This window comes from Panthera leo, chromosome D1 (genome assembly GCF_018350215.1).
Source record: "Panthera leo isolate Ple1 chromosome D1, P.leo_Ple1_pat1.1, whole genome shotgun sequence".
NCBI lineage: Eukaryota > Metazoa > Chordata > Mammalia > Carnivora > Felidae > Panthera > Panthera leo.
The window spans coordinates 112,070,671-112,093,991 of record NC_056688.1 but is presented as its reverse complement, the minus strand read 5'-3'; the positions used below and the strand labels follow the sequence as shown (position 1 = coordinate 112,093,991).

General features: G+C 60.6%; 1 protein-coding gene across 6 annotated transcripts in view; it reads right to left on the bottom strand.

Moving 5' to 3' along the window:
• The window catches only part of CTTN (cortactin), a 40,013-nt gene that overhangs the window by 5,546 nt on the left and 11,146 nt on the right, over window positions 1–23,321 (bottom strand). For 3 of the 6 annotated variants that reach the window (XM_042905362.1, XM_042905360.1, XM_042905361.1), the window contains 12 exons: window positions 20,598–20,693; window positions 18,157–18,243; window positions 17,956–18,029; window positions 16,083–16,212; window positions 12,690–12,800; window positions 11,678–11,732; window positions 10,846–10,956; window positions 8,685–8,795; window positions 7,820–7,930; window positions 5,415–5,470; window positions 3,114–3,183; window positions 957–1,105 (listed from right to left, as the gene is read on the bottom strand). In XM_042905362.1, the coding sequence (XP_042761296.1) occupies window positions 957–1,105; window positions 3,114–3,183; window positions 5,415–5,470; window positions 7,820–7,930; window positions 8,685–8,795; window positions 10,846–10,956; window positions 11,678–11,732; window positions 12,690–12,800; window positions 16,083–16,212; window positions 17,956–18,029; window positions 18,157–18,243 (1,065 nt within the window). In that variant the 5' untranslated portion in view covers window positions 20,598–20,693. Of the gene's footprint in view, window positions 1–956; window positions 1,106–3,113; window positions 3,184–5,414; window positions 5,471–7,819; window positions 7,931–8,684; window positions 8,796–10,845; window positions 10,957–11,677; window positions 11,733–12,689; window positions 12,801–16,082; window positions 16,213–17,955; window positions 18,030–18,156; window positions 18,244–20,551; window positions 20,694–23,321 lie in introns of all 6 variants that reach the window. The other 3 variants (XM_042905367.1, XM_042905365.1, XM_042905366.1) reach the window with 2 other exon arrangements.

Here is a 23,321-nt window from a genome sequence, read left to right as displayed (position 1 = left end):
GTTGAGCGTCCAACGTTTGATTTTTGGCTCAGGTCACGATCTCGCGGTTCGAGAGTTCAAGCCCCACATCGGGCTCTGTGCTCACAGCACAGGTGTGACGTCAGGGGCGCAGCCCTCCGGCCGAACCCGCTTGGGATTCTCTCTCCCCCTCCCCCACCCGTGTTCTGTCTCTCTCTCAAAGTAAAGACATAAACGTAAAAAAATAAACAACAAAAGAAACAATTACACCAACGTGCTGTTACGCTGCGCGCACTGAAACTTTCGGGGCTTGCTCATGCCTCGGGTGCCCGGTGCACGTTCACACTCTCCCCCACCCGTCTCCCCTCGCTGGGGGTTCTCGGGGCCCAAACCACCGATCTGGGGAGGAAGGGCCCACGGAACTAAACACGGCTCCCGTGCCCTCTGACTCCGCGTAGCAGCCCTCCAGAGAGCGGCGGTGAGCTGCTCCACGCCCGTTCACAGGGGGCCGTGGGGCCGTGGCGCACAGGCTGCCTGGCTAGTAGGTGACGTGCCACGGACGTCCGGTCCACGCAGACAAGGCGGAGGACGGGACGAGCCCACGCCCTCCTGCTCGCGTCCGCCCCCCGCCCCCACCTTCTCTGGCAACACGCGGGACACAGAACACAGGCGACAGCAACAGACCAGGAAGAGAAAGCAGCAAGGGTCACACGAGAAGCAGAAAGCAGGGCGGCCGCTTCACGGGGGGCTCCTTTCGCACCCTCGGCCCTCTCCCCGGGGGGAGAGGTCCAGAGGCGACAGGTCGGAACAGACACGGCCAGGGGCACATCGGGACAGGGCTCAGCGGCGGGCAGGCTTGCGGGCCAGCAGCATGGCGGACCGTCCGGCACCGGGCAGCCAAAGGCTCCCTTACGTGTGGGGTGAAGCCCCGGGGCTCCTGAGAGCACGGCCCGCAGTTAGGGCTCAAACCCGGTCCTTCCGGGACCTGCTGGACTCACGTGTAGCTGCCTCCGGGCCTCTTCCTGCTCCCGTCTCTCCTTGGCCATCCTCTGCGCCCTCTCCGCTTCCGCCTTCCGCCTGTCCTCCTGCTCCTTCTCCTTCGCCAGGTTTTCAAAGTTCGCTCTGATGTTGCTGGTTCTGCTGTTTGCTGCAGGGGGGAGGAGAGAGGGGCACGGCTGGCGTCAGAGCAGCGACGGCTCCCCTGGACCGGAGCACCGCGGGAGCCAACCGGGCGTGGAGGCGTCCCCCGGCGGCCCGCCTCCGGGCCACTCTGTCGTCTGCACGCGGTGCAGGACCACGGGACAGCAGAGGCCTCGCACCTGGAGCATTTCGTGTTCCGATCGGCAGCACTTTCTCCCTAAGGATGCCCTCGACGAAACAGCAAGCACTGATGTGCCGCCACTCGCGTCCGCCCCCCGCCCCCACCTTCTCAGGCTCGAGCCCTGAGAACACGTCTGTCCACCTCCTGAGACGGGCGGGAGGGGCCGCAGGCGCAAGCCCTGTGGTCTCGAGGAAAACCACTGGTGCGGCTGAGGCGCACGCCGATCTGATTCTCCACGGAACATTCTCTGGCCTGGAATAACCGACGGGGCCTGAGCACACGCGGGCTGGCCTGTGGCAGACACGTCTCTAAAACGACGGAACGGAGTCCGTCGTGTGCACTTATCGGGCAACGGCAAAGTCACGCTTCCAAGAAAAGTCACGATTGTGGAAAACTCGGACCCGCTACTGCGAGCGTGACATTTCCCCCATCTTCCCTGGAGATGCTGACAAGATGGAGAATTCCATTAACGAACGTAAGCTGGGGTTTTGTACAATGAAAAGGAACACCACGTTTCAAAGATCGGCTGAACTCAGTGGCCTAGTACTTTCCAAACGCCCACCGCGTGCTACAGAACCAGGCCACTCTGTGCGGGCACCTAACCCCCAAGACAAGCGGGGAAACCCCGCCCGTCTGAGAGCGGAATCGTGAAAGAGCGTCCAGGGACCCGAGGAGCGACCGCCACGCCCTTCCCGCCTCCGCCTGTGCATCTGAGGGAGTCCAATCGCCTTCCTAAACGTGACTGGCCACAAGACACTGAAGGCAGAAGCAGCCGTGAGAATAAAGACCTTGCGCCAAGCCAATGCCAATGCCACACTTCCACGCGGTTGGGAAAACGTACTTACTTTTTGCACGGAGAACGTCATTACGTGAACGCGTAACATTTTATCGTTACTCGTAACATCCGAGGTTCTCGGGTTTTTGTTTCTCTTAATGTTTGTTTATTTTTGAAAGAGAGAAACAGACCAGGAGAAGGGGAGGGGCGGAGAGAGAGGGAGACCCAGAATCCGAAGCAGGCTCCAGGCTCTGAGCTGTCAGCACAGAGCCCCACACTGGGCTCCAACCGATGAACTGTGAGATCATGACCTGAGCTGAAGTCAGACACTCAACCCACCGAGCCACTCAGGCGCCCCCTTAAATTCTTGGTTTAACCTCACTACAGTAGAGATCAGGAGACGCAACCCCCACACACGAAAGCTCTCGGGGGCCCTCAATGATCCCCACGAGTGTGCAAGTGTCCCGAGGCCACCGAATCTGAGAAACACTGACCCAGGGAGCCAAGGGGACACTCGGCTTCCTATCGTCGATTTGCCACTTTCCATACGGTTTCCCCAGCTCGACAAACTCTCTAGGGCCTGGCCCACGTGACAGAAGGGCCTAAGGAGGCCTTTTCTCATAGCAGCCACCTCCGGGGACGGGGCATGTGCAGCCTGTGCGGGGCCAGGGGACAGACGAGGCGGGAAGGTCTCCGTCAGCCTCTGCGCAGGCGGGCGGCACACTCCTCACACCAGAGCCGCGGCTGACGCGGGCACCGGAGAACCTCCCAGAACCCGGTCCCGGCAGTGAGAAGGGCCCTTGCGGACGGGCGGTTAACCCGGCCCTGCCTCGGGAGGCGCCCCCAACACAGACCCCGTCGCCAGACGGCTGCCACCACGGCTGACGGGAGCCTGCGGGCGTCCGCGGGGACAGGCGGGCCTTCCGCCCGAGGGGGGTGAAACGCTGTCCCTGGAGGGAACAGAACCAGGGCGCCCTCCGCTGCCCCAGCCGCTCCCAGCCGGCACCGTGCCCCCTGCGGGAGCCCCATGCGATGCCGGGTCCGTCCACCAGAACTCACCTGCCTCGACGGGGATGGTCTTCTGATAAGCAGGGGCCCCCTGGGCGACATCCTCGAAGGTGGAAGCATTCTAGCAAGAGAGAAGCGGGACACTCAGGGGAGCACCCCCCTCGCCCTCCACGGCCCGTGCGGGCTCCTACCGCAACGCAGGAGCCTGCCGGCCCCACGCCCACCTCTCCGCCCGGCATCAGGGTGTACGGCGTCAGGGCGGGAAGATGACCCCGCGGGACCCTGCACCGGCGGAGATGCGTCATCATGCACCCACGTGGACCCACACGGGGGACAACGTCAGGAGCGCACCCGATCTCAGCCGCGCGAGCCTGGGCGACGGGCACACGTCAGCACAGGTTTGGGGCTGTGACAAACGCATCGCCCCGGCAGGGGTGCGGATAACTGGTCAGGGGAGAGGGTGGGCCCGAGTGAGGGCAGGCGTGTCCGCCAGACGTCTGGAGCGTCCTCTCACGTCTGCTAAAACTGCTCTAAGACAAACTGCCAAAAAGCTACCCCAAAACTACGCGTCGGCCGGCATCCGGGCCATCATAACCCAAGCGTGTGCTCCTCCCAAGCCCCTCGCCCACCCCCCTCCTCGGCCACCGAGAGGGGCTCGAGAGCCGGCAGGAGCCCCGATGCCTCTGCTGGGCCACGTTCAGGACTCCCCGGGCCACGTTCGAGCCTCGCTGGGCCTTATCGCCCACGTTTCCCCAGGCACGAGACCCCCCCCGCTCCCTGCCTCGTCGATTTTGGAGGACAAACTCTGTCCCAGCAAAGCGACAGTGTGACTGTCGGATCCAGACGCGCAGAAGGGCTCACGGAGAGCACCAGCCATCCTCGGTTTCCCTGTCAGGGAAACAGGCCTGAGGCTCAGGACGCTGCCCGTTTTCTGACACACAAACGAGGAGAAAGGGGCCCCGAGGTGGGGAGCAGGGCAACCCAAGCTCCCCTGGCCTCCGGAAACCTCTGAGAGGGGCGCGCGCCCCTGGCCCACCTGCTCTGCCCCTCCCGGGCCGGCGGCCCCCCGGTCCCGGTGCCCGCAGCACAGAGGGGTCACCGAGCCACCCCTGCCTCGTCTGCAAGGCGCAGCTGCTGGCCGTGTGACCAGACCTGCCCCATCCCGGACACCCCCTTCCAAACTGCCGGTGTGGGCCATGCTGCTTTCCAGGAACACCCCACGCCACGTCCCCCCCCCCGTCCTTGAGGGAGGAGGGCGTCAGCACCCTCCTGACTGTTCCCTGTGGGTCCTGCTGCACCACAGCCTGCCCCGTCCAGCCGATTCTCCGGCACACCGCTCAGGGTCGTCGCCGCCGCCACCCCGGCCGGGGGCTGCCTCCTCCCCATCACCGCGTCCTGCCTCCTCACTGACCACGACCCCCTCCCTCCACCCCCCTCCTCTGGTCCCGCCTGCCGGACACCCCTCCACCACTGCCGCCGTGGACCCGAGTCCCAGCGACCCACCTCACTCAGGGACCACCTCGCATCGCCACCCGGCTCTCAACCCCTTGTACGCATTTACTGGGACCCGGGCAGTCACCACCCCTCCCCAAGCCCGTGCCCCCCCCCCCTCGCTCCCAGGGCCACACACGGTCACGCGTGGAGTCCCCTGGGTGATGACGTCTGTGTGGTCGGCTGTGAGTCCGACGGAACTCCAGAAGACCGGCCGTGCCACCTGTGACCACGGGCCGGGCACGGGACCGGTCTTTGAGGACACTGGAGCCACAGCCCGGGCAGTCCACGCTGATGTGGCAGGACCGCAGCCACCCCGGGTGTGAGGACTGACTCGCTGAGACTCCGAAGCCACCAGAGGGGACAGAGTCCCGGTGAGAGCAACGCGCTGGCTCTGGACACTGTCCCGCAGGCTCCCTGCAGTGAGGTGGGCGTTCTGGATGCGCGTGCTCCCACACGGCAGCCAGCGCCCCCATGTGGCCGGTCAGCTCTTCTACCGCGGCCGCGTGACCAAGGGACTCCACTTCCGATTAGGTTTGCTCCTGATGGGAATTCACGCGGCCACACGTCCTCAGGCTGCCCTAGCGTCTGAAGGTCCGGGTTCCGAGGGCAGCGCAGCCGCACGCCTTGGCGTTTTATGGTGCTGCGGCTGAGGCCGGGGCCCGCCCGGGCTGCTCCCTGCCCCACAGCACGGCTGTGCGGGGCCCAGCACCCGGGAAGCAGCGTTCCGAGTGCGGGTGCCTCTGAGAACAGGGCCCAGCACCCACCAGCGACGGTCCACGGGGCGGCGCGCGGCAAGGGCTCCGCAAGCTCCCGCCCCCATCGGCCCAGCACGCCGCGCCCCGGGCCGGGGCCACTCACCTTATCCATCCGATCCTTCTGCACCCCGTATTTTCCGCCGAATCCTTTGGAATAGTCTGAAATGTGGCACAACGCGACACTTACTCTCAGGTCGAGAGCCAGGAGACGCGTGCAGGCAGATCCGGAAAGAGCCCAAGAAAACGCACCCAGAGCAAAAAGAAACGAGAACCGCCAGACAATGGGTCTTGCCTCGCGAGGCGAGTTTTGTCGCTACAACGGTACCCAGTACGCAGGCAGGCGAGAGGCGGGCAGAAAAGAGGCGTGTGTGCGTGCTTTCCGCACTCTCCCGAGGGACAGAGGGTGCGGGGTGCGGGCTGGCAGGCAGGGAGAGCGAGGGGGCCGCGGCCCGGGCCGGGGAGGGCACCGCTTCAATAGCACAGGCCTCCGCCCAGCAACGGCTGACCGTCCCCGCCCCTTCCTTCCCGTGTCCCGCTCTGAGCGCCACAAGGAGGCTCAGACGCGGGCTCCTCTTGCTTTTTACGAGAAAAAACAATTCCGCGGGGAAATTCTGGCAGCCGAACACTCGTGTCGCGGCAACGCAGACCTCCGTGAGGGTCACACCGCCACGCGGCATCGATGCCACGCGGAGCCGAGGCCACGTCCAGGCCGCGTGCCGGACCAACCCGAGCGCGTGCGCCTTCCCTCGCCCGCCCCCGGCACACGTTGCTAACAGTGGCACCGGAGGCCTGAACTCTGCCTCGGGATTCAGGGCCGCACTGCTCTCCAGCTGGGGTCCCACCCCGAACGGCTGAGTCCAGATCCTGACTGTAATTGAGTAAGGAAAAGAGGCAACTGCCACTCAGGCTCCCGATGCCTACAAAGTCCCTGTCCCTTTTTAGCTCTGGGCACGTACTGTCGGCTCTGTGTGAAGACCTCACACGTGACACAGGTGGTGTTACCCAAAAACAGAGAGAACACACAAAAACATTCCCGCCCCAGCCAAAGACACCACCACAGAGGAAACACAGAGACCACAAGGAACATGCCTGCCCCACGCCCCTCGCTGCCACCTGGCCTCTGGCCTGAGGCTAGTGGCCTGGCCGAACCACACACGTCCCCCCCGTCTCGGAGGCAGCGAGGCAGCGCGCTCAATGGCTCCCAGTGGTCACGGTCCACAGCGCGAGCTCCTGTAGAAGGTTGCTGGGAGACCAGAGACAGCCCATCCCAGAAACTACTCACATGATGGGGTCAGGGTGACATTAACCTGCGAGCTACCGCCTCATTTTGCCAAACCCGAAGTCTGAAGGATGGAGGGGAAACGGGGGAGTGGAGGAAGGAGGGGTGCAAGTTAGAATCCCTCCAGCATAAACGTGGGTTTCAAACACCCTCATGCCCCCGATGAGGGACAGCGGGGAGCTCGGAAGGCTGAGCCCTGACGTCTGTGCTAGAAGCGGCTGCACCAGAAGGGGGGGCGGGGGGGAAGCGGGGGGAGGGGGCTGCTGAGCGACTATGCCTTGCTGGGACTCGTGCTTGGCCAGTCTCTCCCTGTACTCAAACCCCACAGCACAGGAGTCCTGCCTCTCGGACCGAACACCAAATGTGCCTCCGAAACCAGCCTTGTAATCTGAAAATCCACCGGCACCAGTGGGGAAAACCGAGAGAGGAAGCAATTCGGTTAGAGTTGTACGAGCGAGTGCACGAATCAAACGCGTCATTTAAAGAAGGCAGGGGCTCTGCCGGGCTCAGGGGCGGGAGCAGCTCCCGGGCTCACAGAGAGTCCAAAGTCAGCTCCAAGGTTACAGGACAAACTGAAACTCTTAACGCTTCAGCCAAGATGTGAAAACAGGTTAGGAACTGCATCTGAAGTAATTCCCAAAAGGCACGCCCGCCATGCTCTGAGATTCCCTTCCAGGCCCTACCCGTGCCGCAGACACGAGAGCAGGTCTCTGTGCATGTGAAGAAAGACACGGTGTACAAAAGGACCACACGGCCCCGCTTCCCGGAGTGCTGGCCGCAAGGGCGGGTGCAGGTCTGCGTCACCCACCAAGGTGCCCCCCGCCCCCACCCCGCACCCTACGGCCCAGGGACACACTCCCGAGTAGAGGCAACGTCTCCCCTCCCGAAGCCCAGCACACTCTGTCAACGGAGTTCATGTGCCGGCAGAAAACAGCATTCCCGAAAATGCTACGGGTCCTGCCAGGTGCTTCAGACGCACAGGTGAGCGCAGGGCCTCATCGGCAGCTGGGGGGGGGGGGGGGGGGGGGGGGGGGGGGGGGGCGGAGTTCATCGCTGCACTAGCGGAAGAGCTTTTCAAAAAAGTGGGAGGCACAGGACAACCCCAAACAGGGAAGATAAAACGACACGCTACAGAAATACGGCAGAAATACGGGACGTGGATGGAACTGTGGATGAAAAGAAACAAATTCTGGAATGATCTCAAGCAGGAGCAGGCAAAATCAGCGTACCTTTTTGGGACTCGTGCAGCTGCAATTTCTCCTGGTGATCCCAGCCAAGAGCACATTTGTCTTGTCTGTCCGTCTGCACGCCAAACTTTCCTCCAAACCCTTTCACATAGTCTACGTGCACAAGAAAAGGCCGCAAGCTAGTGTTAGTGGAGGACACGCTTCCCACGCAGCCAAACGCCCACCACGCGCCACATCCCTCCTTCCCCTCCCAGACCTTTCGCGAAACTTTGGGACGCGTTCACGAGGAGGACCTCCTCGCGGCACGTCTGGAAAGCAGCCTGATCTGTTGTGCCCGTATCGCGAACGCACACACACGGGACCCCGACAAGAAGCTCCGCACAGCCTGAACCAGCACCCACGGGCCACCACGATCGCACCGTTTGCAACACAGACGTGTGGCACGTGGCCACCATTACAAGCGACTGCTGGGGTCACGGGGTGCTGGGGCCAAACAGGTGTAAAGATACGGTTTCTTGCTTAACAGCTGTGTTGGGACTTGTGTTTTAAAGCTCGATGTTCAGGGGTGCCGGGGAGGCTCGGTCAGTTGGGCGCCCGACTTGGGCTCAGGTCACGATCTCGCAGATCACGAGTTCGAGCCCCGCGTCAGGCTCTGGGCTGACGGCTCGGAGCCCGGAGCCTGCTTCCGATTCCGGGTCTCCCCCTCTCTCTGCCCGTCCCCCGCTCGCACTCTGTCTCTCAAAAGTGAATAAACGTTCTAAAAAAAAAAAAACAGCTTAAAGTTCGCTGCTGAATTACAAAGGGGCATCTACTCTAGGGGTGGCTGGCCACGCTTTCCGTTTCCGTTCTGGTCAACAGCACTCAGCCCGTGAAAGCGGCCGGCGAGAGGAGACACCACGGGAGTCACCTTTCTGGGATTCGTGCTTCTCCGTCTTGCCTTGGTACTCGAAGCCGACGGCACTTTTATCCACCTTGTCCTTGTCGATGCCGTACTTGCCCCCGAAGCCCCTGGAGTAATCTGCAGACAAGGGCGCACCGTTTTCGCGGCAGCAACGCAGTCGAGCGCGGGGACCTCTGAGAAAGCGCTTCTGTCGCCCGAGCAAAACCGAAACAAACCCAACAAGGATCCCTCGGCCGCAGCGGAAGGTCACTAGCAGGGGGGACCCTGGAAGGCGTCACTTGTACGTGTGGGAACAGAAACGTCCAGAGCAGCAAACAGAGCAGATGGACGGCGACCGAATCTTCCCTTCGCTCCAAAGGACATCAGAAGCAGGCGCGTTGCCAAGCTTCTGAGGTCGAGACGAGCCACGGAGGCGCCGCGGCGAGCTGTCGAAAGGTCACCCTGCTTCACGAACTAAAGCCGGCAGAGGTGCACTGGTGGCACCTCCAGAGGAGGAGGACACGCACGAGGCATCTTCCGGAACCCTCACTTCCCCGCAAAGCTAAGTCACAGAAAGACACGGCCTGATGCTTAAGCACGGCGCCCCAGGGACACGTGCGTGGAACAGAATGCGAAGATCAGAACCCTCAGGAGGCCCGGGGGCTGCCGAGCAGCCCCGTCTGCCCCAGGCGCACGGGCTCCCGCCACCCGACTTCCCGCAGGCGGTTTCTGCTCCTCGCTGCCACATCGGGGAGAGTCTGAACAGCACCGAGCGGGACCCAAGAGCAGGCCCTGATCGGCAGGGTCACGGTGGGCAGAGGGGCCCGGGTAGCAGGCAGGGGCTGTGCACTCCAGGGCCAAGTCTGCGGCCTCAGGGCAGGCGGGCAGGCCTGTGACGGGAAGCGCCCCGCGGGCCCACCAGCAGCTTCCCTGGGTAAATGCCGAGCCAGTGGTGTTCCCAGGGGCAGGGTTTAACTTTGTCCTTTAAAGAAACCCGGGTTTTTAAATAATACAGCGACCTCTCTGCTTGTAAGGGTTGGCAATTATTTTTAAAAACTTAAATATGCAGGGGCACCTGGGTGGCTCATTGGGTGAAGCATCCGACTCTGGGTTTCAGCTCAGGTCACGATCTCCTGGCTCACAAGTTCAAGCCCCGCGTCAGGCTCTGCACTGACAGTGCGGAGCCTCCTTGCGCATCTCTCTCTGCCCCTCCCCCAATTATTCTAAATAAACAAATAAATAAATACATAAGAATATTCAAACGTGCAGGGGTGCCTGGCTGGCTCAGTTGCTGGAGCACGTGACTTGTGACCTCAGGGTTCTAAGTCTAAGCAGCACGCTGCATGTAGCAATTACTGAAAAAAGATAAAATCTTAACAAAATGTAACGTGCATGCGAAATAAACGCACAAGAGGCAACAATCCGCGGCCTCTGCCGGGGGGTACCACGTCTGTAGGGCACCCCGCACGGATGCAGCAGTCTGTCACCGATGCCTGGCAGGGGATCTAACCAGGGACAGGAAGACCAGCCCGGCCTGCAAGGACCCTCTGCCAGCATCCACCAAATTTTAAAGTCAAGGTCCTGTGACCCGGCAATTCCTTTTCTGGGAATTTACTCTTCTGAGTAATCACATATGTCTATGACACAAGAGAACAAGATTTTTAACTTCAAAAACCACCAAGAGGGGCGCCTGGGTGGCTCAGTCGGTTAAGCGTCCGACTTCGGCTCAGGTCACGATCTCGCGGTCCGTGAGTTCGAGCCCCGCGTCGGGCTCTGTGCTGACAGCTCAGAGCCTGGAGCCCGTTTCAGATTCTGTGTCTCCCTCTCGCTGACCCTCCCCTGTTCATGCTCTGTCTGTCTCAAAAATAAATAAACATTTAAAAAAAATAAAAAATAAAAATAAAAAAAATAAACCACCAAGAGCCTGAATCCCAAGGTCCAAAGAAGAACGACCTGGCTCGGCAGACTACAGGCCCTTCACAGGACGGGGCTGAGCCGCCATCCGAAGGACGACAAACCCCCTAGGCCCACGGAAGAGACAGGAGGGCCCTCACACATTCAGTAAAAAGGCTGCGGGCGTGTAATGTGAGCCGGTCTCTCCGGGGCTGGTTCTGGGGACGCGGGAGGCCGGGGACACGGGGGGACACGGGGGGCCCCGAGCGGGGAGGACGTGCCGCCACAGGCCGACCTTTCTGCGACTCGTGCTTCTCCGTCTTGCCCTGGTAGTCGAAGCCCACGGCGCTCTTGTCCACGCGGTCTGCCTGCACACCGTACTTGCCACCAAAGCCACTCGAGTAATCTGAGGGGACAAGACAGGGGTCGGGGACAAAGCCCAACGACAGACTGTTCACTTGTCAACAACTCATGACAACAGCCTTCCGGAGTTAGGAGTCACCGGGAGATGAGGCACACGTTTGAAAACGCCACCCACGGTCACACACCAGTGAGCCGGGGCTCGGCCTACAAGCTTGCGTCCCGGGCAGCGAGGACCCCGAGCCTGTGACGGGCACCTGCTTCCCGGGGCAGAAGCGAGCCGTGTTCTCACTCGGGAAAGTAACCGTCTGGAAGCTACGTGGCTACGATCCCTTTCCAAAGGGACAGGAAATGTCCGCGCCCTGGCTCATCTGATGACAAGCAAGAGGCGGAAGTCACCAGCCTGCTCGAGACACATCAAGTGCCCTGAGAAGGTGACACGCTTTCGCTGGTAAAAAAGGTTCTGAAAGACGGGCACACCGTAAGGGTCAGCCAACGCCGTGTCAGAGAGCACGCGTGCGCAGTAAAAGTGAACCATCGTTGATTTAAAGGCTCGCGTTTCCACTGTTGGGGGGACGTTAGCATTTCACGAACCAGGCCCCAGAGCCGACGGTCCAGGGAACACCGCTCAGAAAGACAGCTTCCGCGGCGGTGACACAGGACCCAGACACCTGGAGAGCACGGTCCTCCCCGGAGACGACACCGCCCTCCCCAGGGAACCACCTCCGGGGACATCGCCCTCTCCCCACCTCGGCCGCAGGCCTTACCTTTCTGCGAGGCGTGTTTCTCGGTTTTCCCCTGGTATTCAAAGCCCACAGCAGACTGCAATCACCACAAAGAGGGAAACACGTTTTTAGAGGCCTCCAAAACGGTTCATCCGAACCCCGAATACATGTGAAAAGTTTGAAAGCATGAACCATGTTAGTTTTTTTACCTCCGATTCCCTAATAGGGCCAGCCTAACACCCAAAGCTCCGGGCATGGAAATTCGCTGCCATAAAATATTCAGCGACGCCCAGCAGGCAGTGCGGGCGGACCTGTAGGCGCCCGCAGCCCCCGAAGGGCACGTGGGGCTCGTGGACTTCAGCCCCACGATGTCAACCCGGGCGACCCCCCCACCGCCACACGTACGCCTGCTTTTCACGTGGGCTCTTCCAAGAACAACACTAACGTCAGTAACGAGAACGGGCACGGCGGGGGCATCTGCGCACACGGCCCCGGGACACGGGAATCCCCATCGCCCCGTTTTACAGGCAGTTCACGCAGAACCGCGGCAAACGGGTAGTAAAGCCTGAATGCAGACAGACGTTGAACTCCAAAATCCAACTGCTGTGATGTAAAACAGGGTCCAGACGGCCTTCGCTCAGAGACTGAGAGACTGAGGCCCAGAGGTGCCAGGCGGCACCTGGACGCCGGGCCTCAGCCCTGGAAGTGGGCGCGTGCGTGGCCCTCTGAACACCGCCGCGTCAGGGACATCGTGCAGGGAGGGTGGCTAGACATGGTTCCCGGGGGCACGTTCTTGGGCAGCGGAAGGCCACCCTGGTCTATCCGATCAGCAGGTGCCAAGGTGGGGGATCCGCACAGGAACCAGTGTGTTCCTGCTCTCACGTCGTAACCTGACCCGTCATCTCAGAGCCAGGGATCGGGGGGCTTCTAGAAGCCCGGACACCCGCCCCACAGTCCTGCGTCGAGGCGCTATCTCGAGCGGCCCAGAGGACGCCCCGGTCTAGAGGGAGGGGCCCCATCACCCGCGCTCTGGTGCCCCTGACGCCTCACTCACCTGGTCAACTCTGTCCACCTGGACACCAAACTTGCCTCCGAAGCCCCGGACGGAGTCGACCTGGGAGCAGTGCTTGGAGAGCTTCGACTGATACTCGTGGCCGACGGCTGACTGAAAGGGGCCGCAGAGAGAAGGTGTCCGTGTCAGACACCCCCGTGGCACGGTCCACGGGGAACAGGCCCCCATGTGCGGTCCACGCTCCTCCCCGAAACACGCCCGGTGCGCAAGCCGGCAGAGGGGGGATCCCCGAAGCCACCTGAGACCCTGCCGGGTGGGGGCTTCTGATGTGACGGGCGTGGGCAAGGGGCCACGAGGCCGGTCCCGTGCAGATCCCAGCCCGACACCCGGCACCCCCAGATGGCGATACAGTCGCTCGCTCTGCTGAAGCGAGGCACCCGCCTACCGCGTGGCGTAGGAAAGAGGACCAGAGATATCCGCCGCCAGACGGAGACGCAGACTCACGCTCTCGGGGGCGACACGCGCTCGGCCACTCTACAGAGCCACCGCGATCGCGACGCCCACCCCGTCCACCCACGGGGTCCCCCACACGGTAAAGCTGGGGCGTCCAGCCACCTGGCCTCCGCAGGGTCAGCCACCCGGGGCCTCCGCGCCACACCGGGCGCTATAGCTCTTGGTAAACAAAGCTTCTGGAACGCAGCCCCCACCGTGCATTTACGTATGAGGCCGCTTCTGGGATCCGACCACCGAGTTCGGTAAATGTCAGATGCCCACAGCCCGCGAAGCTGAAAAGACTGACGACCAAGCTCCCGGGCGGCCCCCGGCCCCGCCCAGCCTCCCGGCACCAGGCTCTGTCCCCAGCGTGGACGGCCCGGACGCCTGACCGAGTGTCGGCATCTGAACCTTCCTTCTTATGGCCGACGGTCTCGCCGCCTGGGGCGCAGCGCGGACAGCCCTCCGCCTGGTCTCCCCGGGGCTGCACAGGACGCCTGGGTCAGGAGGAGCCGGGGTGGAGGCGGAACTCGGGGGGCCGTCTCAGCACAGCGCAGGGGAGAGAGCGGCCGAGCTTTACTCGAGGCCTCAGAGCCGGGCCACGCTCTCCCCTCCCCGGCTCCACTCTGACGTCCGTCCTGCCTGGAGACAGGAGGCACACTGACCTCCCAGGGCCTCCAGGCTCCCACTCAGAAGTGCTGACCAACCCCCCCCTCCCCCCCGGGGGACCGGGGCCCAGCGGCTGCCACGCCTGCCAGACCACACTCCTCGCACAAACGCGTGCCTGCCGGAGCGGGGTTTTGTTCTCTGAGTCTCCGTCACGTTCTCCTCAAATCTTAACCCAGAGATCTCTGGGCTCTTTCCAACTCAGAGCGGACAAGTTATGGTAACTTGAGTTATGTGTCTTTGGAGTCTCATTTTTTTTTTAAGCTTCTTTCCTTATTTTGAGAGAGACGGACGTAGTGCGAGTGGGGGAGGGGCAGAGAGATGAGGAGACAGAGAATCCCTAGCAGGCTCTGCGCTGTCAGCAGAGAGCCCGACGCGGGGCTCGAACGCACAAACCGCGAGATCGTGACCGGAGCTGAAACCAGGAGCCGGGACTTAACCGACGAGCCACCCAGGGGTCCACGGAGTCGCGCTTACTTCTGACAACAGGTTGGTCCAATCGTGCCCCCGGGAGCTGCAAGCTAACCTTGCCTACGGGTGCAGTGAGGCACGGAGGGAGGGGCTGCGAGCCCATGGGAGCACCCCCACCGCATTCATCCCTAAGGGGAGCCCCCCCGCCCCCCACTACACCAGCTGCAGACACCCGAGCGTTTCCCTGAGCCATCTGGGCACCGTCACCGTCACTCGTGAGACACCGCTGGGCCTGCCCGGTGCCAGGCCAGGCATGAGGTGAGGAGGACAGGTCCCAGCCCCGGAGAGCGTCCACGGAAAGGCGGCGACGTCCAGAGGGAGCGGAGGCCCACAGGGAGAAGGCACGGGGGAAAGGCAGCTGCAGGCAGGCTGGCGGGAAGGAGGGCTCCCCGGGGAAGCTGCGGCGACTAGAAAGGCCGGAGCCCAAGGCGTTGGGAGGACAAGAGCGGCAGAGAAGCCAGAAGTGACAGCCGTGTTATCACCGCCATCTGATAGCTTCATCATTCGCCCCAACGTGTCGCTACTCCAACCCAACCTGGGGACCCAGACAGACCACGAATTTCTCTCTGCTTTAACTCCCCACAACACCACGGGCACAGGCTTTGTCTGGGGTCGGGAAGGCTTCTACCTGGTTCTCTCCTGTCCTAAGCACGTGGGGCCGGGGGCCGGGGGCGAGGGTTCGTCTGTTCGTACTGCAAAAGGCCACCGGCTTCTTCTTTAGAACCCGAAGACTATTCCGCTCCCCACCCTGCCTGTCTAGACGCCTCCGGAATGACAGTCACACCAGGAGACGTCCCCGTCTGTTTCCTGCAGCTCACTCTTGGTCCAGCCCCGGCTTAGGCAAATCCGGGACCTGGCGTGGGGGGCCCACGGGCCCCCCCCACGCATCTGCTCCGTGCTACCACCACGCAGCGTGGCACGCGGGGACACAGCGGTGCCATTCCGTGCTCGGCCCAGACACGGACTCCGATCCGGGCAGGTCTCGGATTACAGAAGCTCCGGATCAGCTGACGGTTTCCCTTGGACGCAGAACAGAGGCAGACGGCTGTCGGGTCAGGACGACGTCACGCTGGTCAACCCGGGAAATCCACGTCTACGGGGAGGTCTGCGGACCTCCCACTTGGGTACGCGGGAACCCCACTTGGGAAACACGTGACCCACCACCCCTACTCCGTATCCTCTCGCAGGGGGGTGGCGAGCAGAGCTGATCTGCTCCCGGTCTCTCAGGACAGAGGACGCAAAGCGCCAGCCGAGGCTGATGCGTTCAGTCGACCACGATGATGCCGTGTAGCCGGGTGGCAGAGAAGGCTGGCCCGCTGCCCTCAGGGAGTGCTCTCTCCCGGCCTCACGGGCAGTGACCCTACACAGAGGGCCAGGCCAGGCTCCTCCGTGAACGTCACCGATGCCGGGAGGACTGCAAGGCACCTGCTGGCTGAAGGCTCGCCCGCGCCATGAACGAGAGCCCCCCGGTCTGGTTCCGGTCCGCAGAGCGGCTCAGGTGAGGCTTGTGGTGAGCCGCGGGCAGCAGGGACGCCGACACCCACGCTCAAGATGCCCCTGGGCTGCCGTCCTCGTCCCAGAGCCCCTCCCCCCCGACCCAGGCCAGCCGCCACATCGCCCACACCCCGGCAACCGTGCGAATCCTAAAAGAGCTCCTAAGACACAGGAGCCCTCGTGAGGAAGGTCGGTCCACAGAGGGCATCTCACGTTCACCGCGCTGACGCGAGGCTTTTAGCCAAGAGGTCCGGGCCCCTGCCTCGCCAGCCCCGTCCCCGCCGAGGACCGGCACGCCATGCCGTCGCCTACCTTGTCCATGCGGTCCTGCTCCACGCCGAACTTCCCGCCGTAACCGTGAGAGGCTTTTGGTCCCGTTTCAAGCTCCTTCTCCTTCAGGGTCTGGTGTTCTTGAAAAACATTCTCTCTCAATTTGTGTATGCTGGAAGGGGAGGGGAGGGGAGGGGAGGGGAGGGGAGGGGAGGGGAGGGGAGGGGAGGAAAGACACAGACACACACTGAGAGGGCGGGCGGCGGGACCGCGCGGCCCCTTTCCTCCACGCCCCCAGTCCCTGCCTTCGCCGGGCTCCGGACTCCCTTCCTCCGCCAGCCTCCCTTCCTCCGCCAGCCTCCCTTCCTCCGCCAGCCGGCCCATCTGGTCAGCAGAGCTCAGAGTGACGCTTACGGGGAAAAAGGAACTAATCTGCGCTGGGCCAATGAGTCATCCCAGATCCAAGAGTGGCCGCGCCAAAACGTGAGTTTTTCTCTGATTTCTTAAGGAGAAGAGGTTCTCTTTCCTCAGGTAGCGGGATCAGGAGAAGCCCTTTTGCCGGCATCACCTCACGGCACAAGCGGAAACCAAGCCAACGGTCCCGTATCCCAGAGACCCTGAGGACGCTGCTCAGAGACCGTGAGACGGAACGTGGAGACCGCGTCTCTACCTGACGTACTACTGCTTTTACCGATTCCAAGGTGACACGAGGGACTTTCAGAATTTATCATCTGAAGCCACTTTCTACTTCTAACACCGGGGACAGCGAAGCAGCAGATCACAAGACGTGGCCAAGATGTGGCAGGTCGAGAAGCTTCTAGAGCTGCCACCATCAGGGGACCATAAAGTGGCACAAAGGCCAACCCACAGGGCTGTCCAGGGGTCCCCGTGTCCACACGTCTGGACAATCCCAGAGTGCACTGAGAAAGCAGACCACGGCCCAGTGCCCTTGGCGGGGCGGGGGGAGATACTGTTCCAACACCTGGAAGGGCCACAGGGCGCCCACGACCGTCCCAGGGGCTCACGCGACATCCAGCACGTTTCGAAGCCACGGGAACAGAAACAACGAGGGAGCAACGGTGACTTCACCAGCTCGGGAGTCGGCTCCCAGGGCCTCAACGTCCTCACGTGGCTTCTGTGGAAGGTGTGGGCTCAGCAAGTCAGGGAGGAACCAACACTTGGGTCTAAAATACCCACGCTACAGACTTCACTCTCTTTTGGGGATGATTTCCTGGCTCTGCCTCAGCCAAGAACAGCTTCATTTTCCCGAAAGATACGGGGCCAAGGAAGACAAACCCCGCAGGCGACCAGGACAGATCACGGGGACGGCCCTTCACGGCAGGGACGGGAGGGTACAAGCGGAAGCCGGTGCGGCCTAAATAAAAGTCTGAGCACAGTTTCAAGGCTTTTGCCTACACTTCCTGACAAGGAAACACCACCGGAAGGAGCAGGGCCCACTCTCCCGCGGGACAATCTCTCAGCTCTATTTGGGGCCTTTCGGGAGAACACGATGCTCAGAATCCAGCTCCCCGGTACCCCACGGGCAGTGACAAAGCAGGAAAATTAGAGTCGCGCAGGGGGGTGGTTAAGGCATAAGGTATTCGAACCCATCGTGTGGGGCAGGAACCCCCCACCTACAGACCGCGTGGGAGACCGCGTCCCTTAGAGATGCTGGAATCGTCAGCACAAGAACTGTTTGTGACGGGAGCTTCTCAGCGACCGCGTGTACGTGCAAACACACGGAGAGAAGCGTGGAATCGCGTCTCGCGGGAACCTCAGCTCGCGAGACAGGCCGAGCCGCGCCAGCGTGCGTTCACGGAGAAGCTGTGTCCTCCCCCCCCACCCCCCCCCCCCACCAGTCTGCATCTTCGCCCTTCAAAAGGCCGATTTCACACCAACGTTAAGAGTCTCTTACTTGATGTGCTCCTGGTGCCCAGACCCTTGCACGGTCTTGGCCCCCCATCTCTGCTCCTTCTCACTCACGTCGTTCTGGAAAGAGAAGTCAGTGAGGAGTGAGGCCCACGCGGGCCTGTAAGACACACGGCCAACCCGAACGGAAACAGGAAGAAAATCCCTTCTGGGAAAAGTGACACAGAGGTAGGCTGGTGACTCATACCACAAAATCGGGGTCGGTCTCCCAGTCATCGGCGCCCCCGTCGTCCTGGGGGATGGTCACGGCGTGGCCCGCCGAAGCTTTCCACATCTGAAAGAGCAGGGCCCGGGGTCAGGGAGGCCTGGGAGAACGGCTCTCAGAGGCCAGCCGACAAGCTCTCTGGCCACAGCATGACAGCTCGGAGCTCGGGGGGCTGGGCGGCCGGGTCACCAAATGCCCACCCACAACCCCGTGCGGGAATGACATCAGATGCAAAAGAAACATCGTGTGAGATTTCTAACACCGCTCTCAAGTGGCATCTGAGACCCATCAGAAACATTCCGGCTTCAACTCAAGTGGGAAAGTGTTCTGGAAAATAAGAAAGTCACGCGTGCATTGACATCATCCATGAAGAATACATCCCTCCGAGGGCGCCTGGGGGGCTCGGTCGGTCAAGCGTCCGACTTCGGCTCAGGTCATGATCTCGCGGTTCGTGGGTTCGAGCCCCGCGTCGGGCTCTGTGCTGACGGTTCAGAGCCTGGAGCCTGCTTGGGATTCTGTGTCTCCCTCTCTCCCTGCCCCTCCCCTGCTCACGCTCTGTCTCTGTCTCTCAATAAATAAATGTTAAAAATTAAAAAAAAAAAAAAAAAACACATCCCTCCAGGGGCACCTGGGGGGGTTGGGCTCAGTCTGTTAAGCGTCCAACTTTGGCTCAGGTCACAATCTTGCCATTCATGAGTTCTAGCCCCACGTCGGGCTCTGTGCTGTCGGCGCAGAACCCGCTTCGGATCCTGTCTCCCTCTTTCTCCGCCCCTCCCCCGTTCTCGCTCTCTCTCTCTCTCTCTCTCTCTCTCATGGGCTGTCCACTCCTCCTCTAGCACGACAGCGCCAGAAGGGGCCATCTGGCACAGAGACCAGGGACAGCGGCCTCACACCTGAACGAGACAAGACTCTTCCTGACTGCGAAGGTACAATCAAACTTTTAAGGATTTCAAGAGAAACCCATGTGTGAGAACGGGCTCCTTTTCCATACAAGCACTGGTAAGATTTCACCTCGGCCAGGAAGCAACTGAAACACTGTTTTAAGTTGATCACCCAGGAGTTCCAGCCACGTGTCTGAACCGGGGACACCCAGTGGGCGCTTTGTGGGGTGCCACACGGGTGCTCCTGTGGCTTGAATTCAGCCACAACGAAAGCCCGTCTGGACCCGCCCCCTCCTCTAGTGGGTCTCAAGTCCAAATCCGGGTGGCAGCGAGGGGCAAATCGGGGCACAGCTCTCAAGTCCCCAGATGCGACTCCTGTCACTGTCTCCTGAACAGGCAACAGTTTGCTAGCAGGTAAGGCAGGATCCACACTGTCCCCTCAAGGCCACCTCGAACCTCGCTCCCTTCTGTCTAGGTGTCGCAAAGCCCGGCAACAACTTCCCAGATGTAATCTGCTGTTGACACGATGTAAAAAAAAAATTTTTTTTAACGTTTGTTTTTGTGAGACACAGAGAGACACAGTGCGAGTGGGGGAGGGGCAGAGAGAGGGAGACCCAGAATCCGAAGCAGGCTCCAGGCTCCGAGCCATCAGCACAGAGCCCGACGCGGGGCTCGAACCCACGAACCGTGAGATCGTGACCTGAGCCGAAGTCGGACGCTTCACCAACGGAGGCACCCAGGCGCCCCTGCTGACACGATTTTAGACAGCAAACAGACTCAACTCTCAGCCCGGGAGGGGCAAACCGGACCATGGTCCTGGGGCGCCCATTCACAGAGGAAAGAATGGATGACTGAAAGTCGCGAGATTTGCCCCCCGTCTCTTCGTCTCCAGTCAAGTGTGCCCGTGGCCCCGAGCTGGAAAGACGCCACCCAACTGCAGGACTTCAGCTGCCTGCGGTTCGGGCCAGAGGAGACAGTCACATGAAAGGACAGGGTCTCTGGGGAGGGCCGGTGAGGCCGACTCTCCCCGGAAGCTGAAGGCGAAAGAGATCTCTGCCCGTTGTTCTAGACGCATCAGGAAAACACGGCAGGGCCCCACCTTCCCTGGCCCTTCTGGAAGCCTGCTTCATCAGAGGGCAGAGAGAGCACCTGTGCCTGCCTCCTCACACCCTGCCTGGGAGCCGTGCCCACCCTCCACCCGCTTCCTGCTCCCCAGCTCGAGCTCTCTTTCGAAACCACAGGCCACACTGGAAACTGGGCTTGACTTCTTAAACGTCATTGACTCGTTTATTCGCAAGTAATCTCTACACCCAACATGGGGCTCGAACTCACGACGCGGTGACCCCAAGGTCAAGAGTCACGTGCTGTTCCAACAGAGCCAGCCAGGCGCCCTCCTGACTTCACTTTTTATGTAAACAACAAAACATCCTCCCAGCAAATTACTGTCCCGACAGACCCAAAGGGAATCCCCTCCCCTTCCCGGCTCACGGACTCACCCCGCCGGCCCCAGGGGAGAGGACACAATGGCGACAAGGCACAGACCTTTCTTCCCGCCCCAAGGTGAAAGGCTGCTCACAGGTCCCTGTCTGAAACGCAGTGATCCGATGAGGAAATTCCAGGCATCTGGAGCGATTCCGTCTGTAACACGATGAAGAAGAAAAAGCTCAGGAGGACGTCTGCCGCCAGCCTCTCTGGGCAAGTCGTCACGCGTGCAGAGCCTCTCGGGAATCCGTGACCTCCTCCCACACGTCACACGGCTTTGGGAAGAAATCGGAGAGGAGGGAGGGGGGAGCGCACTCTACCAACCAAAAAGCTCAACCGGTCTCCGGACACATTGAGAAAATACAGAAAACAACAAGTCTCCAAAGATTTATAGCTGCGTAAAGTTTTCCCTCCGTGCAAACAGACATTATTGCTGCAACCTGCCAGCATACATCTTCTGTCGGCCTTCGCAACAACGACATTGCTGGGGCGCCTGGGTGGCTCAGTCGGTTGAGCACCCGACTTCAGCTCAGGTCACGATCTCACTGTCCGTGAGTTCGAGCCCCGCGTCGGGCTCTGGGCTGACGGCTCAGAGCCTGGAGCCTGCTTCCGATTCTGTGTCTCCCTCTCTCTCTGCCCCTCCCCCGTTCATGCTCTGTCTCTCTCTGTCTCAAAAATAAATAAACGTTAAAAAATCTTTTTTTTTTTTTAAAAAATATTGTTAAAAGTAATAAAATCTATTACCGTGAGTTAAAACACACACACACACACACACATACACACACACACACACACACACACACACACACACACAGAGGGCCACCTGGGTGGCTCAGTCCGTTTAAGCATCCGACTTTGGCTCAGGTCATGATCTCAAGGTTCGTGGGTTCGAGCCCCGTGTGGGGCTGTGTGCTGACAGCCCGGAGCCTGGAGCCCGCTTTGGATTCTGCGTCTCCCTCTCTCTCTGCCCCTCCCCGGCTCACACCCTGTCTCCCTCTCTCAAAAATAAATAAACATTAACAAATAAAAAAGCTAAGGAAACCTCTCTGAAAGGGACCGTGATGCGGCCGGGCGACACACAGCCCGGGGACTGCTGTCTGGATGAGGAGCGGGGTGACTCGGGGAGCAAGGGAGAAGCCGGCTGCACTTCTAATGAACGTTACGGTTACTGCACAGAGATCAGACTCCAATTAGTCAAGCCACCGACTCCCCACCGACTCCCGAAAACCATACGGCAGCCTCGACAGGCACCGCACGGTTGGACATTACGGAGCAGAGGAAGAAAGTCCCCTCGTTCCCTAGAAACAAGCCAGTCCCGAGCACACGCCGCTTACACCCGCGAGCAGCTGCGTCACAGACCAGGAGCCACAGCGGCGGTGCTCTGCCAGCCTTCCTCACGCTCCATTTCCTACTGAGTTCCTGACCCTACGGTTCACGCCCGCCTTCTCCCCAGTCCCCTCTGGACACCCTAACTTCTGCGGGCTGCTCCGCACACGCCAGGTACCGAAGTTGTTACCGTCATCGGCAAACATCTAGAAACATCCACACAAGAGCAGCCAGTGATGGCCTCACATCTACAACAAATTAGTACCCCCTCCAAATTGTAAATTAAAAACGATTTTTTAAAAAACATCGCAAGGATCACTGTTTGAAAACGTAAAAGCCTGCATGTTGGTTTACACCCAAACAGAATGCCTTTGGCCCCCAACCTCACACCGCACACAAAAACCGGTCAAAGATCTAACATTTAAGCGTAAACTATTAAGCTCTTACAAGGAAACACAGGACTAGATTTTCATAACCTCCAATTTGGCAACAGTTCTTAGCACGAAGAAGAAGTGGAAAGAACAGATAAAATGGACGAAATGTGAAACTCCGTGCTTCAGAAGCCGCCATCAAGAATGCGAGGACAATTCACAGAACAGGGGAGACTGTTCCCTAGTCCCATGTCCAAAACAAGTCAGGAATTCCTGCAACTGCATTAATATAAAGGACGCTTGACCACACTGCAAAACGGGGAAGGACCTGAGTAGACGTCTCCCCAGAGATAAGAGAGCTACTCACATAAGCTGCTAGCTGCTAAGCTCACAAAAGACACCCGGGATGGTGAACCGTCAAGGGAGCGCAACTCAAGACACAGCAGATACCGAGCCTCTCATTCCAGGACGGCTGAAACCAAAGACACGGCCAATAACAACTTCGAGGGGGGTGTGAAGAAACCGGAGCCGCCTCACCCCACGGGTGGGAATGCAAAGCGAGGCACCGTGTGGCAGGTCCCCCAAAGCTTAAACACAGTTACCAAATGACCCAGGGGTTCCAACCTCCAGAGTCGGACGCGAGAGAAACGACAACTTCCGTCCGCACACCAACCTGCACGGAACGCGCACAGTATCCTTCACGACAGCCCCAAAGCAAACACGATGCCAACGCCCGTGTTACGTAACCGGCCCACGTGAGCCACTCGTAGGAGGGAATAGGATCTGGCAAGAAACGGGAGTGAAGGCCGGATGCCCCGCGACACGATGACGTGAAAACACGCGAAGCAAAGCAGCCAGGCAGCGCAAGACAGTGTATTATACAGTCCCGTGTACGTGCAATGTCCAGAGCGACCAAGTCTAGGGAGACGAAAAGTACACGGGTGGTTGCTGGCGCTGGAGGGAGGGTAACAGGGATTCTTCGTGAGGTGCCAGAATTGCCCTAAAACTCATCGTGGTGACCGATGGCTGCTCAACTCTGTGACTAGACTAGAAAACTATTTAATGGAACCCTTAAAAAAACTTTTTT